This window comes from Erithacus rubecula (genome assembly GCF_903797595.1).
Source record: "Erithacus rubecula genome assembly, chromosome: Z".
NCBI lineage: Eukaryota > Metazoa > Chordata > Aves > Passeriformes > Muscicapidae > Erithacus > Erithacus rubecula.
In genome coordinates, this window is record NC_136661.1 from 5,640,317 (window position 1) to 5,653,913 (window position 13,597).

Consider the following 13,597-nt stretch of genomic DNA (forward strand, 5'->3'; position numbering starts at 1 on the left):
ACTTCTATATCGGCTTGCAGGAGCAGCATTCCTTTCACTGTAAACCAAGCACAGGTTTTTGTCCACCTGATGAAATTGAGGTACCAGCCTATGGGGCCTGGTGATATGCAACCCAGAGTCCAGAGGGAACTGGCTGGTGCTTTTTCCAAGCCACTCTCTATCATATTTAAAAATTCAGAGCAGTCAGATAATGTTCCTGGTGACTTTAAAAGGAAAAATCACTCCTATTTTTAAAATGAGAACCAAAAAGAGGTACTGAATATCCCACTGTTTATTGAAACTGTTGTAAAATATCACTGATGGTATAATTGACATAACAACACAGGTTAAAAGTGGTTAAGTGTGACCCTTGCAACAGGTTTTGTGAACTGTTTTACTTACTGGTAACGGTTTAGAAAAAAATACACAGAACCTGACTGTTATTTTTCCTGGGATTATTTTTCCTGAGATGCTATGAGTTTGAAGACGGTTCAAATGTTAGCTCAAAAGTAGTATTTGTAGCAATTATTTTATCTGAATGTATTTCTCATCTTTTAAAGTCACTTATTATTTCTGTATCATACGACATCAAAACCCTCTAGGAAGACATATTTCAATCACTCAACAGTAGTCTTCCAGAAAGACTGTGTAAAAATCCATTTCATAGTGTTGCTGCAGCTTTCTGTATTAGAAAGTTCTTCCAAATTCCAGTATGCTCTTGTCCATGCAATCAGGCCAGCTGGAATGGCAAAAGGCAGAGGTAAGCAGAAGCCTGGCTTCAGCCTCGCAGCATGCCTGGTGAAATAGATCCTTTCTGTATTGTTCCATCCCTGCTGCAGAAGGGCCATGGCACAATATTTTAATCCTCCTCCTGGCAGACTGAAAGCTCATAATCTAACCCTCAGGTTACAAAGATCAAAGAGAAGCAGATATTGAAAACACTGACTAGAGAGAACTCAGATTCTGTAATTGCACTAAACTTGGCTTTCCTATGTACCTACATATCATTTTCACTCTAAATCATGTATTTGTTCATTATTTTATACATATTGTGGTTCATTTTCTGTCATACCCTGCATTTCTTAAATATTTCAAATTCAGACCTTACTGTTGGTCTATCTAACCACAATTTTCACAGAGAAAGCCATTGTATTGACTTTTATCCTAGAAATGTCATGGTTTCTCCAAAACTCAAAACACAAAAACCTCTGTCCTCTTATATTTGAGAAACTGAAATTCATTTTACAGCAAACTGAATTCCTAACATATTCATTTCAATCTAAGCAAATGAGTATTATTGTGGTAAGCACAAAATTAACAGTAACTTCTCACAACACAGACAAAGCACACTACCTACACCTGATTTTCACTGGTAAGACTTCAAATGGCTTTCTAGTCCCTAGACTCAAAACATGAAAAAGTAAGAAAAATCCAGGCCTGATTATTGGCTTCTGCACAGAAATCATCCTTATGGTTACTCCAGCTGAAATGCAGGATTAGTTTTTAAATTTTCCCTTTACATTAGAACCTGACTTAAATTTACTACCTTACCTCATTGCTACTAGGGTACACATAATGAGATAGTGCTCCCTTTACCAAGAGAAACCAGATGAAGATGGCTTGACAAGGAGTGCAGAAGCAGGGTGGCCATATCATCAGGAAGTGGCCCTTCCAAGTCCATTCAGCAAAAGAACTTGATCCAAATTTTCTTCTCTACTTATATTCCTTCAGCTAATACTAACTTTCAACATGAATCATAGTAATTAAGCTTCCACAGTCCTTCTCACTGGCAACTGTTTCATAAAAGGAGCATGACTAATGTGATTACAGCCAACACCTTCAATTTGCAAAGCTGGCCATACAGACAAATACCACACTACAACTGCAAATACTGTATTCAGAGTCATATCCACCAACACCATTAACGCAAGTGGAGAAACAAATTGCGGAAATTCTCTGAAACAACCACTGATCTCAACAGATTGTCAATCTGTTTTTCTTTCCAAAGCTGATAGCATATACTAGTTCATGCAAACTTTTAGAAACACAAAATGAGGTTTCATATGCTCCAAGACAATTTCAATGAAAAGGAGAGTGGTAGCTAATTTGTCACAGTCAGATTTTTATCTAAACAGCAAGAGCAATTTACACAGTGCATTAGCATTTGAAAGAGAAGGCCTGATTCCCAGGAGTGCAGTTCTGGTTTTGAATTGGTATAAATTCAGTGAAATCACCAGATTAACAGAATAGTTACTGTAACTCAGCAAATTTAGCCTTGAATCACGGAACAGGAGTATAAAAATACTTGTCTTAAAATATTACTGGATGTTTTTCTACAAAGTGAATATATGCTTTTACAGAAAAAAAACGGAATATAAATAGGACCATGTATTCTCACATAAATACAAAAATTTCTTATTTTCTTTCCAGCTTAGAAAGTTACTATTTTACCCATTGCATTGCCTTTCAGCAAAGTATTGATAGCACAAATTCATGCATTATGCTAATTGATAGAAACTGAATTGCCCTGAAGCCAATCAAACCGACATTACAGAATGTGACTTAGGATGTCCAGGGTGGTACTGGGCAACACAATAAGGTACAGTAAAGAGGCCACTAAAGGGTACAACATACTCTTATGGGGCAAAACCGAGTGTCAGCAGTAGGAAGCTGAAGCTGCCAAGGACAACCAGATGTCTAATTTGCTATGAGGAACAAGGCTTCTGTAGTGCAGCAGAAAATCCTATCTTATGCTTGGATTATAGTCAGATGAGACTGAATGCTACACCAGGGCCTCGCATCCTGTCCACCTCTATACTGGCTCCCTGTAAATCAGTTACAGTCAGACAAGAACAAAGACAAGCTGATGTGCTGCTCCTGCCCCTTCCTCAGCATGAAAAACACATATGAAGGAAAATGCAAGACTTCCTCCACTGACCCCCAGTAAGTTTGGAAACAATCTTTTTCTGCATAACAGTATTGTAAACTAAGAGATGAAAAAATCCTACAATTCCTGAATTATCTCAAAAAAGTTGTGGGAGGTGAAATAATGCTCCTATCCCAATCCCAGCAATCCCAACTCATCTCAAAGATTCAAAGTGGTATTTCACCATGCTCCATAGACTCATCACAGCTGTAATCACTGCGGTCCTGGACAAGGACACACATTATCTTTGCAAACACAGGAAACACTGCAATATATTTCTTTCTCTCACCTTCCTCATTGCAAAGTCAGCCATCTTATAATGAACTGCAAAGTAATGTTTTATCTTCCATTTTGTTTCTCCTGCTGAGCTGTGAGGAATTACCTTCAACTCATCTAACATAATTATTCTTAAGGATCCATAGAGCATTTCATCATAAAGTGGAAAGGTTATTCTGCAAGGAAATGGTGTAAGGATAATACTTATATCTGAGGCTTTAATTTGCATATAATCTATTCAATATTATTTTTTTTATTATTATCTACTAAGTTGCCTATCTTTTTGCTGTAATAGGAAACAAAAGAGGAAGAACAACAGAAAAATTATTTGTGTTCTCCATAATGGAGTAAAGTGAAAGTTAAATCTCATTTAAATCAAGAGTGATAGTACTGTACAAGTTTTAGAGTAAAATAAGACTATTATATCTGTTGATACTTTGTAGCTTCAAGAGATAAACAATGGAATAAAACCCTTCAATCTGCAGCCTCAGAACTTAGTCTTTGCTTTTGAAATAGCTTGATGTTAACTTATTAAAAGCACAGATTTAAAAACAGGAATTAATTTGTATTAGTATTCAGAAGATGCAAAGCATTATTTACATGCAAAAACCCTAGCATTCCGTGTATAAGCAAAGGTAAATCTAATGAAAAAGTTCACAACTACAAAAATGTGTTAAAATAAATTTTTGCAGTTCACAAACTCAAATTCTTCCTAACATATATAAATATTTAAATTATTGGAGTATTTCATAGAACAAGAATGCAAAATCCTACACAATCTCTATAAATCCATCAAGGCAGAAAAAGAAACCTAAGTTCTTTCGGAGATGTCACAAAGCTCTCAAATCTGCTTTCCAACACTTTTCATAGCTATTTGTCAATGATCACATCACAACTTGCTGAGCAGTAAGTTCAATTACACAGCAATTTTGTAATGCTGCAAAAAAACCTGCAGCAGTCAAATTTGAACTGCATTATTCATTATTCAGTTTATTGAGTCAATAGTGTAAATATTACAGTTAAGAAACCTTTTAGAAAGTTGCTAAACCAATTATAATTCATTATGTCTCCTTTCCCACATCACAAAAACAATTCTCACAAATTTTGACTAAGTTTATACCAAATACAATCTAGCCTCTTTCTACCTTCAGAAATGCACTGCATTCCTATTTCATATTCTCAGAAACTGCTGGTGATAGTGGTATTAAGAGTGCACTCAAAATCTATAGATTGCCCAGAATATGTGCAAATTCAACCATTCTAATTTCCTTAGCTATTTTTACAGATTTATACGCCAATATAATAAAACTTGAATAATAAGCAATTACTGTATGCCAGCAGTCAAATGGATCGTTCACAAAGAGGCAGCAAACACTACTATTTAAAATTTTGACTTGAATAGGTAGACAAGCAGAAAAGAGTTGTCAGAAGACATAAAGAGAGAAAGGTAGACAGAAGAGAAATCATTAGGAAAAAAATACTGGAAACTAGTCAGGAGTTTAGTCATTGATAATGCCAGACAAGGTTGATAGAAGAAAAGTAACATTTATCTTCTTTGTAAAACAGATTGTCAAAAGAACATAGCTTCTAATTACCTTCGGAATTACTAGGGCTAGAATCAAACTTCTATTTTTTAGATACAGGTGGACATTAAATGGACTCTCAAGACTTAAATATTCGCCCAGTATGTCTAAATATCTATTGTTCAAGTAGTAGAATTATGGTTTTTCAAAAGCAGAGGCAAATGTATTAACATAACAGGTACTGAGAAGCTGACTATCACATCTGCACACACACACATCCTGCAAAGATGGAAGTCAATAGTCACAGACTAAGTCATTAGACAGAAATTCCTGAAAGCATGTAAGATTTTGTTCACGAAACTACATCCTGAGCACTGACACTCACAGCTCTCAAAAAAAAGCTACCTTTTCTAATCTGCACATGCAAAAAGCTCCACCAAAATAATGGTACATTACGGCTTTCCATTAATATTCTCTTTAGGTAGGCTGGAGGAAATAATTTTTGAAAAACTGTCCAGCTAAATCCTATTTGTTTTGCATCTCAAAGGAGGATGAAGTAAATCTGTTTTGTCTCTCATTTGTCCAATAATACCCAATTGTCTTGGGACAATCTGTATTCACCCTGACTCCTTCAACTGTAAATAACCCCAATTAGTTCCCCTTGTCTCAGGTAATTACTAAGGTTATAGATGCCTTTGCAGTTTCAAACCCCTGCCAGGTATCTTGGCCTGGAAGATCATGCAAAATCTCAGTAAGTCCATGACAGCCAAAGCAGATAGATTTGGCAGCTTTACATACATAGTATATAGAGTATATGTGTATGCAGCAGAATGCATTTACAATAGGGTGTGGGTCATGGGATGTCAAAACTTTTATTTCATAATTTTGTAGGATATTAAGTTAGCATTTGTTGTCTGGGTTAGTAAAGGATTGCAAAGAAGTCTCTCACTGAAAAAAGGTGTGGGTTATTGTTAGGGGTTTATTTTATTAACAGATTCTTAAACTACATTGCTATCACACTGGCAGGTTTTTCTTTAATACTAGTAACTAAAACATGCATTTTTTTATGTCCTTTTTTCTTTAGCAAAGAAAGGGATAACAATTTTAGATGCTGTGAAATCTAGGCACACACAGTAAGAAATTGTAGCCTTTGCAGTAATTTCAGTGAATTACTTTGGTTGTCAGAGTTCTCAAGAGCCCCGTTCCACCCTCTCCTGACAGTCGCAAATTTAAAGTATTGATGGACACAGAAAAAGACAGAGTTTAATCTCCTTTCTCTTCACACTAAGGGCTTTCTTGGGTCCACTGCTGGAAGAAGGTACTTGCAATAAGTATCAACAAAATTCTGTTAAGAATTTGTATCACTGTTGGTATGTTAAAAAATTCACTGCTTGGTGGTGGTTTTTTCATGCTTGTATTTTTCACCCACTTTAAAAAAAAGTAGACAAAAAAAAATCAAGCAAAATGTTGGATGGAGCAACATGACATATGCAAAAATGAACTGAAACTATCTCTGAACAGAGAGATCTAGCTGGAGCTTGTGAAAGAAAGGAGAGTTTATCACCTTAACAAGAAGAGGCAGCCAGCTCAGGAGAACTACAAGGATGTTGCGAGGTTATGCAGGAAGAAAATTAGAAGGGCCAAAGCCCAGCTAGAATGTAATCTGTCTACTGACATAAAAGACAATGAAAAACGTTTCTGCAAACATTCACACCAAAAGGAAAGCTAAAAAGAATATCTAACTGGATACTGTGGGAAACATAGTGACAAAGAATGAGGAAAAGGCTGAGGTACTTAACTGCTTTCTTTGCCTCAGTCTTTAATATCAGTTGTTCTGTGAGAACCAGTCTCTTGAGCTGGAAGACAGAGGTAGAGTGCAGAATGAAGCCCCAGTAATCCAAGAGGAAATGGTCACCAATCTGCTATACCATTTAGACACAGAGAAGTCTATGGGACTGGAGGGGATCCACCCAGGGATACCTAGAGAGCTGGTGGAAGAGCTTGCTGAGCCACGCCACATCATCTAAGAGCAGTTGCGGCTAACTTGGGAGGTTCCAGTTGAATGGAGGTTGACAAATGTTACACCCATCTTCAAGGCGAGTCAAAATGTGAACTCAGGGAACTGCAGGCCTGTCAGACTGAGTGCCAGGGAAGGTGGCACTTTCCCTCAGGGTCAAGGAAAGTGATGGAGCAGATAATCTTAAGTGTAACAAACAGCATGTGCAATAATAAACATAATAGGACCCAGCCAGCAGGGGTTTGTGACAGGTAGGTGCTGCTTAACCAACATGATCTCCTTCTGCAATAAGATGACAAGTTCAGTGGATAAGGAAAACGTTCTATACATTGTCTGCCTGGACTTTCGTAAAGACTTCGATGGCATTTTACATAACATTCCCCTGGACAAACTGGGTTTCCATGGTTGGGGCAGACACATTGTTCACTGGGTGAAAAACCTTCTGGAAGTCTGGACTCAGAGTGGTAGTGGATGTAACCACATCCAGCTGAGAGCTAGTGTTCCCCAGGGTTCAGTTCTGTTCAATAATTTCAGCGATTACCTGGACAACAGGATCAAATGAACAGTCAGACATTTTGCAGAGGATATCAAGTTGGGTGGGACTTTTGATCTGCTGGAGGGAAGATTCTGTGATTCCACAAGGCTCTGCAGAGGGATCTGGACAGGCTGGGTTGATGGGTCAAGGCCAGTGGTGTAAGATTCAACCATGGCAAGTGCTGGGTTCTGCCCTTCAGTCACAACAACCCCAGGCAGCATTACAGATTTATATGAGGCCAATGGCATCCTGGCCTGTACCAAAAATAGTGTGGCCAGCAGGAGCAGAGCAGAGATTGCTCCCTTCTACCCAGCACTGGTGAGCCTACACCTCAAATCCTGTGTTCAGTTCTGGACCCCCCACTCCAAGAGAGACATTGAGGTGAGGGAGAACGTCCAGAGAGGGCAATAGAGCTGGGGAAGGGTCTGGAACACAAGCCCTGTGAGGAGTAGATGACAGAGCTGGGGTTGTTTAAGATGGAGGAAAGGAGGCTCAGTAGTGACCTTACTACTCTCTACAATTGACTGGACAGAGGGTGTAGGCCAGGTGCAAACTGGCCTCTTGCCACAGGCAACAAGTGCTGCCTTGTGAGATGTGATCTGAGATGTGAGAAAATGGCCTCAGGCTGCCCTAGGGAAGGCTTAGATTAGAAATGAGGAAAAATTTTATCAAAAGGATTATAAGCAGGCTGCCCAGGGAAGCGGTTGAGTCAACAGCCCTGGCTGCAGTCAAAAGACATTCAGAGGTGGCACTTAAAGACATGATTTAGTGGTGACCTCAGCAGTATTAGGTTAATGGTTGAACTCAATGATTTTAAAGGTCTTTTCTTACCTACATAATTCTGTGAAAATTAATTTCCAATTCCTCCTTTGACAGTTACAATCTGAGTGTCTTAATCAGAAGTAATACACACTCTTTAAAGAGGATGCTTTTTGGATTTTATCAGAACCTCAGAAAACTACCAAGTTGTGGTTATGCAAAAAATCCTCATAAATTCCTAAATATAGGAGTTTCCAAATACATCTCTTTCATCAACACTTAAGATGCTTTTGCTTTTAAGGAATAATTACAGCAGCATTCCATAAGCTACCATGTTATTGTTATTTGATGTTTGGGTTGTAGATATGACTACCCACAGACCAATTTTACCTTCTCAGTGGATAACCCCAACATTTATACACTTATAAGTAAACTAAAACACAGTGTGGTTATGTCACGGCAGCAATTACACCCGTATTTGTTCACCTAGTTTTCTTGATAACCACAAGCTGAATCCATGCCTTCACAGAATTCTCTGCAAACTTATCGCTGAAGGACCAGGGCACTTCTTGGGGAAGTGCCTAGAAGGATATTTACTACTTCAGGAGGTGTGTGCTCAGCTCTCTTGTAATCAGACCTCTTGACAGACTCAAAGCATGCTTCACTCTATAATTATGTTTTCTTCCCTGCAATCAATATAATATGGTGGTATCTATCTCCTCCCAAACATATATACTGCAAAGCCTCCCTGTTCTTCTGGGATTTTAATAAGGTAACATGGGAACGACTTCATCCAAAATCTATACATATATGTATATAAAGCATATTGGTGGCCACAATATATACAGAAACAAATAAATCTTCTAGCTATATACCAAGATTAATAATTACTAGCGAAATGCTAGTAATAGCCATAGCCATTAGGTGTTAAAAAAAACAAATAAAAATGAATTGTGGGATTATGCTCCCTAAACAATCAGACCAAAGAACTGAAAAAATTCCTGATGCATAATCTGTGAATTGACACCTGGCCTACTGGTCAGAACAGTACTGTTCTAGTACTAGTATACTAGTGCTGTGCTAGGGGCTCTTTGACAAGTTACAGAGCACTAAGACTTCGAGAAGTGGCAAGTGGCACACATACATGCTGTCTGCTAGTATCAGTTATTCAGGACTGCAATATATGCACTACCTAGTTGTGTGCATGCAAAACTAACTGTGAAAGTAGTCATCTCATGTCCTTTAAGATATCATGTACTGTCCCCCTTACTGTATTCTTCCCATGAATTACAAAAGGAATTTTTCCTGCTTCCAGGATGAGATTGTATTTACATATTTTGTTACACCTCTTACACCTAATGGGGTGAATGAAAACTGATTGCACAGCTAACTCTTAGGTTTAAGTCCTGTAATAGAGGAGCGATTAGTCTAAGAAACCAGGTATAACATCCATGCAATAAATAATGCTGAAATTTTAACATCTAAATATATGTTGATAGTTAACACACTTAATACCTCCCCACCTCGTATACTTAATAAATGCTAACAAAAATCAAGAGAAATACATATGAGAAGAGAACAATGTATATCCTGACTTGTTTGTTATTAAATGCAAACAGAGTTTCATGAAGCCTCAAGACTGTATTTTCCCTGTTCCCTCTTTTCCTCCTTAAAAATAAATCACTGCATCTGAACATTGGAATTCTGGTGTATTGTGAGCTGAGATGAAATTATGTAGTGGATTCAGCACATCCTAGAAGAGCAAAAAGCTTCTGCTATCTTTGTGAGCTGGTTGAAAAGCAAAAACAGATTAGAAAAATAAGTTCTTCAACAGGCAGCAACATTGCTTTCACACCAGATTTGATGAACAAGTCCTCCCAGCGGCACTAACACCTGATATGCACATTGCATGGATTAGTAAGTTTTAGCCTGAGAAGAAGAAACTTTTTTTTTCAGTTCCAGTCACTGTTGCAGGTATATTACCTAATGAAAACACAAGAAGATTTCTCTAAGGAATGTGAAATTCATTTGGTGTTTTCCATTAAACAATTATATGTTGTTCATCCACTATCTGAGAAGCACTGTGGCATATTCAGACCTGGTTACATTTACTCTTAGCTTGAGACCAGACTCCCCCACTAGGACAACATGTAGCTCCCCATCTTTGCCTTACAGATCCTTGATGCAGGCATTTACAAACGGGATTTCTAATAACAATACAGACATATTTACTTATCTTGATCATCCTAAATCAGAATGTCTTTGATCATAAATGGAGACTTTTGCAGTATTTTGCATTAAAGGATAAATGTTAAAAGGCGTTTAAGAAGGTTTGCTGACTGACTTCTATTCAGACCATTGGCAGTAAACAGCGCAATCCCCAAACAGTGACCATAAATGCATCCTTTCAAATACCGTATTTTCAAAAGATGCCACACATTTCATAACTAAGAAGCTTCTAAAAACAACAGTATCATTTCCACTGATATATCTGTCAGTTAATGCTACTTTCAGGAAAATATTAGGTCTGCAGAAAGCAGAAGAGTTTAAAGACTTTCACAGGATAAAAATGTGAAGAGCTTGTAGGAGTTGTAAACCATGAGCTGCAAAGCCAGTATTCTGTGGCATTACTGTGTAAACCAGGCTCTTCCCCTCTACACACCAAACAGGATTAAACAAAAAGGAGTCCTGCAACAAACAGCATTTTTGTATATCAGTGGTCCCTGGAGGCTTTAACTTTTAGAAGTTAGTAGGAGGCACACCAAAATGCTTAGTGCATAAAAGACTCCAAGGACCATGAAGGTAAATGAGGATTAGAGTAATGAGAAAGATGTCAAAGGGCATTCAATGAACAGCACAAAGCGTAACATCCAATGTATTCATTGCAAACATGGAGGGAAACAGAATCTTCCTCCAATTGTGAATTTTGCTCGTATGTGCCAAGTGCACAATGTGATCTTTAAAAGTTGTGAGAGCCATGGTAGTTTACATAAGTGCACAGGGAAATCAAAATCTCAGTTGCTTTTTGAAAATGTAATAAACTATACTACATATAGATAAACTACTATCTTCTCCCGGATGATTTTTATCATTAATAATGTAATCTCACAAACTAAATATCAGGAAGAGGAAAGAAGTTGTTGAATGGATTCTTGAGAGCTATTCTTCACATTACAGCATAAGTTTTCTATTCTGCAAGGAATTTTTACAAGTTATCTTTAAGTGACAGAGAAGGATATACGGTATTCCCTCTTTCATATGCTTTATTAAATATGCATTTTTTATTTAATTAAAAGATTTTCTAAGATTACTCTTGATTCATTTGGTCAAATGGCAAAGACTAACTGGAACAACCAAGGTGTGGAAGCCCATTAGAAAACAATCACTCTCAGCAGTTAAAGCAACAAATAAGAACTGAATATTAAGAAGTTATTTCCTCAAGGTTGTAAGAAGTAGTTCAAGAGGTCCCAACTCTCTAATTTAAAAAAGAAAACCAACGAAGTTCCACAAAAACCCACCCCAAAATACAAAATTTAAAAATCCAAATCAGAATGAATAGGAATCTGAGAAAGTACTTACTACAATGTCTTCAGGAAAAGTATCCAGACTGAAGGAGCCATCATCAAACATGACTTCATAGAAAAGCTGAGATGTCACTCCAATGACTCTGCAACTATAGTATCGTGTATTTCTATGTTTTGTGATGACTGTCTGCCCAACTGTAATGGCTTTCTCACATACTTTAGCACTCTTGAAAAAAAGAAGAATTTAAAAGAAAAAATTAATTGAAAATACCAGCTTACTCATGAAAGAATCTATCAGTGTAAAAACAGGGTTGATAACAGCTCACCACCCAAGACAAAAACTTCAAATTAAATTAATTTAATCCAATCATATTAACATAATTTCTTTTACATACAAAATTTCTCCACTTTGTGGGAAAACAAATGACTTCTGAATAATACTACATCAAAGCATGTTTCTGCAACTGATGCCTTAAAACTACTCTGTATTACATCATTAATATACAATCAGAAAAATTTATAAGTTTTATTTGTAGAGAACTTGTAAAATTTTCCTGAAGATGTGATGAACCAAGAGTATGGTTGTGATTTTTTTTTTTTTTTTTTTTTTTAGATTATGAGATTTTCAAGTGTTGGATGATTGTATGATTCTACATAATAGAATGAAATTTTGCCTGGTGAGATGCAATAACTAAATGCAGATCCAGCTCTTGCTGAAGCCATCTACAGCAGTGTACCTGAGGAACTTCTTAGCCCACATTGTGCAGAACTTTTGCTTTAAGGCTCCAAACAGCACTGATAGGTCTTTATCAGTTATTTGCACAGCATATCAGTAACAATATTTTCTTAAACTTTTCATTCCTAATTCTCTAATCATATCAATGAGAAGACTAGCAGTGTTGTTAAAGAATGCAAAAATTCTACATCAATAACTACTTAGTGGATTCTATATATATAGAAACAATGGAACCTTGTAGGAAAGCAACCACTAAGAAGCTCACACCTTGAACCTTCCACTTTAAAAGCAACCTTCTTCACCACGAAATATAAAATCAGAGTGTTCCCATCCAAGTAATACACAGAAGGCATGTCTTTCTAATGAGCTTGACTTTTCAATATTTCACAAAGGTCCATTGTTTTTATGCAAGGGGGCGCTATTGTCAGTTTGGCTACACCTGAAGAGTTGAACATTTCTAGTTATGTAACATGCATGTGCACTGGAATATTTAAGGAAGAAATATATTTTATTAGAAATATTTATATAAACTGTACAATAATACTTTTATACACAATCCACACCAAAGTAATAATCAAATTTCCTAGCACTGCTTTTGAAACCTTCAAAGGCAGCAAATTCTTCAGTCAGTGGAGTAATCTTAAAATTGTCTTATGAAAATCTGAAAAATCCTACAGCTGTAGGATTTTTATTAGTAGAATTGAAGAGAATGAAGAAGAACAGCATCAGTACTTTTAGTCAGATTTCAAGTATTAGCAGTAAAGTGAATGCTTTGGTGTGAGAGGACAAACCTACCCTAAATTTCAAGACTTCTGTTTTTGTGCTGACTTCTTGTCACTATTGGGCTTCTTCCATGAACCTATTTAGGGATTTAAAATTTTTAAACCTATCTGCTCCTGAAAACTAAGGGCAAACCAAGTACAAATACTCTGTGCCATTTTTATAGGCAGTGCACTAAATCTTTGTGTGTCAGAGCTGCCTGTCACAGACATTTGTAGGATTTAGTTTACGTCACCTCAGATAGTAAAACTCAAAGATGTTCCTAAAACATTTCCAAGTTTACCTAGAAATAATGTTCTGAGCATACTCACACGATATTTAACCATTACATGTATAATAACATTATTACTTACTCATTTTATCTGTCTATAGATAGACTAAGTATAAAAATTATTTACATAAAAAGCAATTGACTGATATTATCATAGGAGCATTAAACTCTCCATTAGCATGTTTTACCCAGTCTTGAAACATATATAAATATACATGTTAATTTATCTTCCATTTTTTATTTACTCCTATTCAGCTTTTGATGGGGCAGA

At 36.8% G+C, this 13,597-nt stretch overlaps 1 protein-coding gene across 1 annotated transcript in view; it reads right to left on the reverse strand.

The window, feature by feature from the left end:
• The window catches only part of KDM4C (lysine demethylase 4C), a 236,753-nt gene that overhangs the window by 10,410 nt on the left and 212,746 nt on the right, over window positions 1-13,597 (reverse strand). Inside the window, exon 19 of the mRNA XM_079330009.1 lies at window positions 11,595-11,765. Coding sequence (XP_079186135.1) covers window positions 11,595-11,765 — 171 coding nt within the window. The remainder of the gene's footprint in view (window positions 1-11,594; window positions 11,766-13,597) is intronic.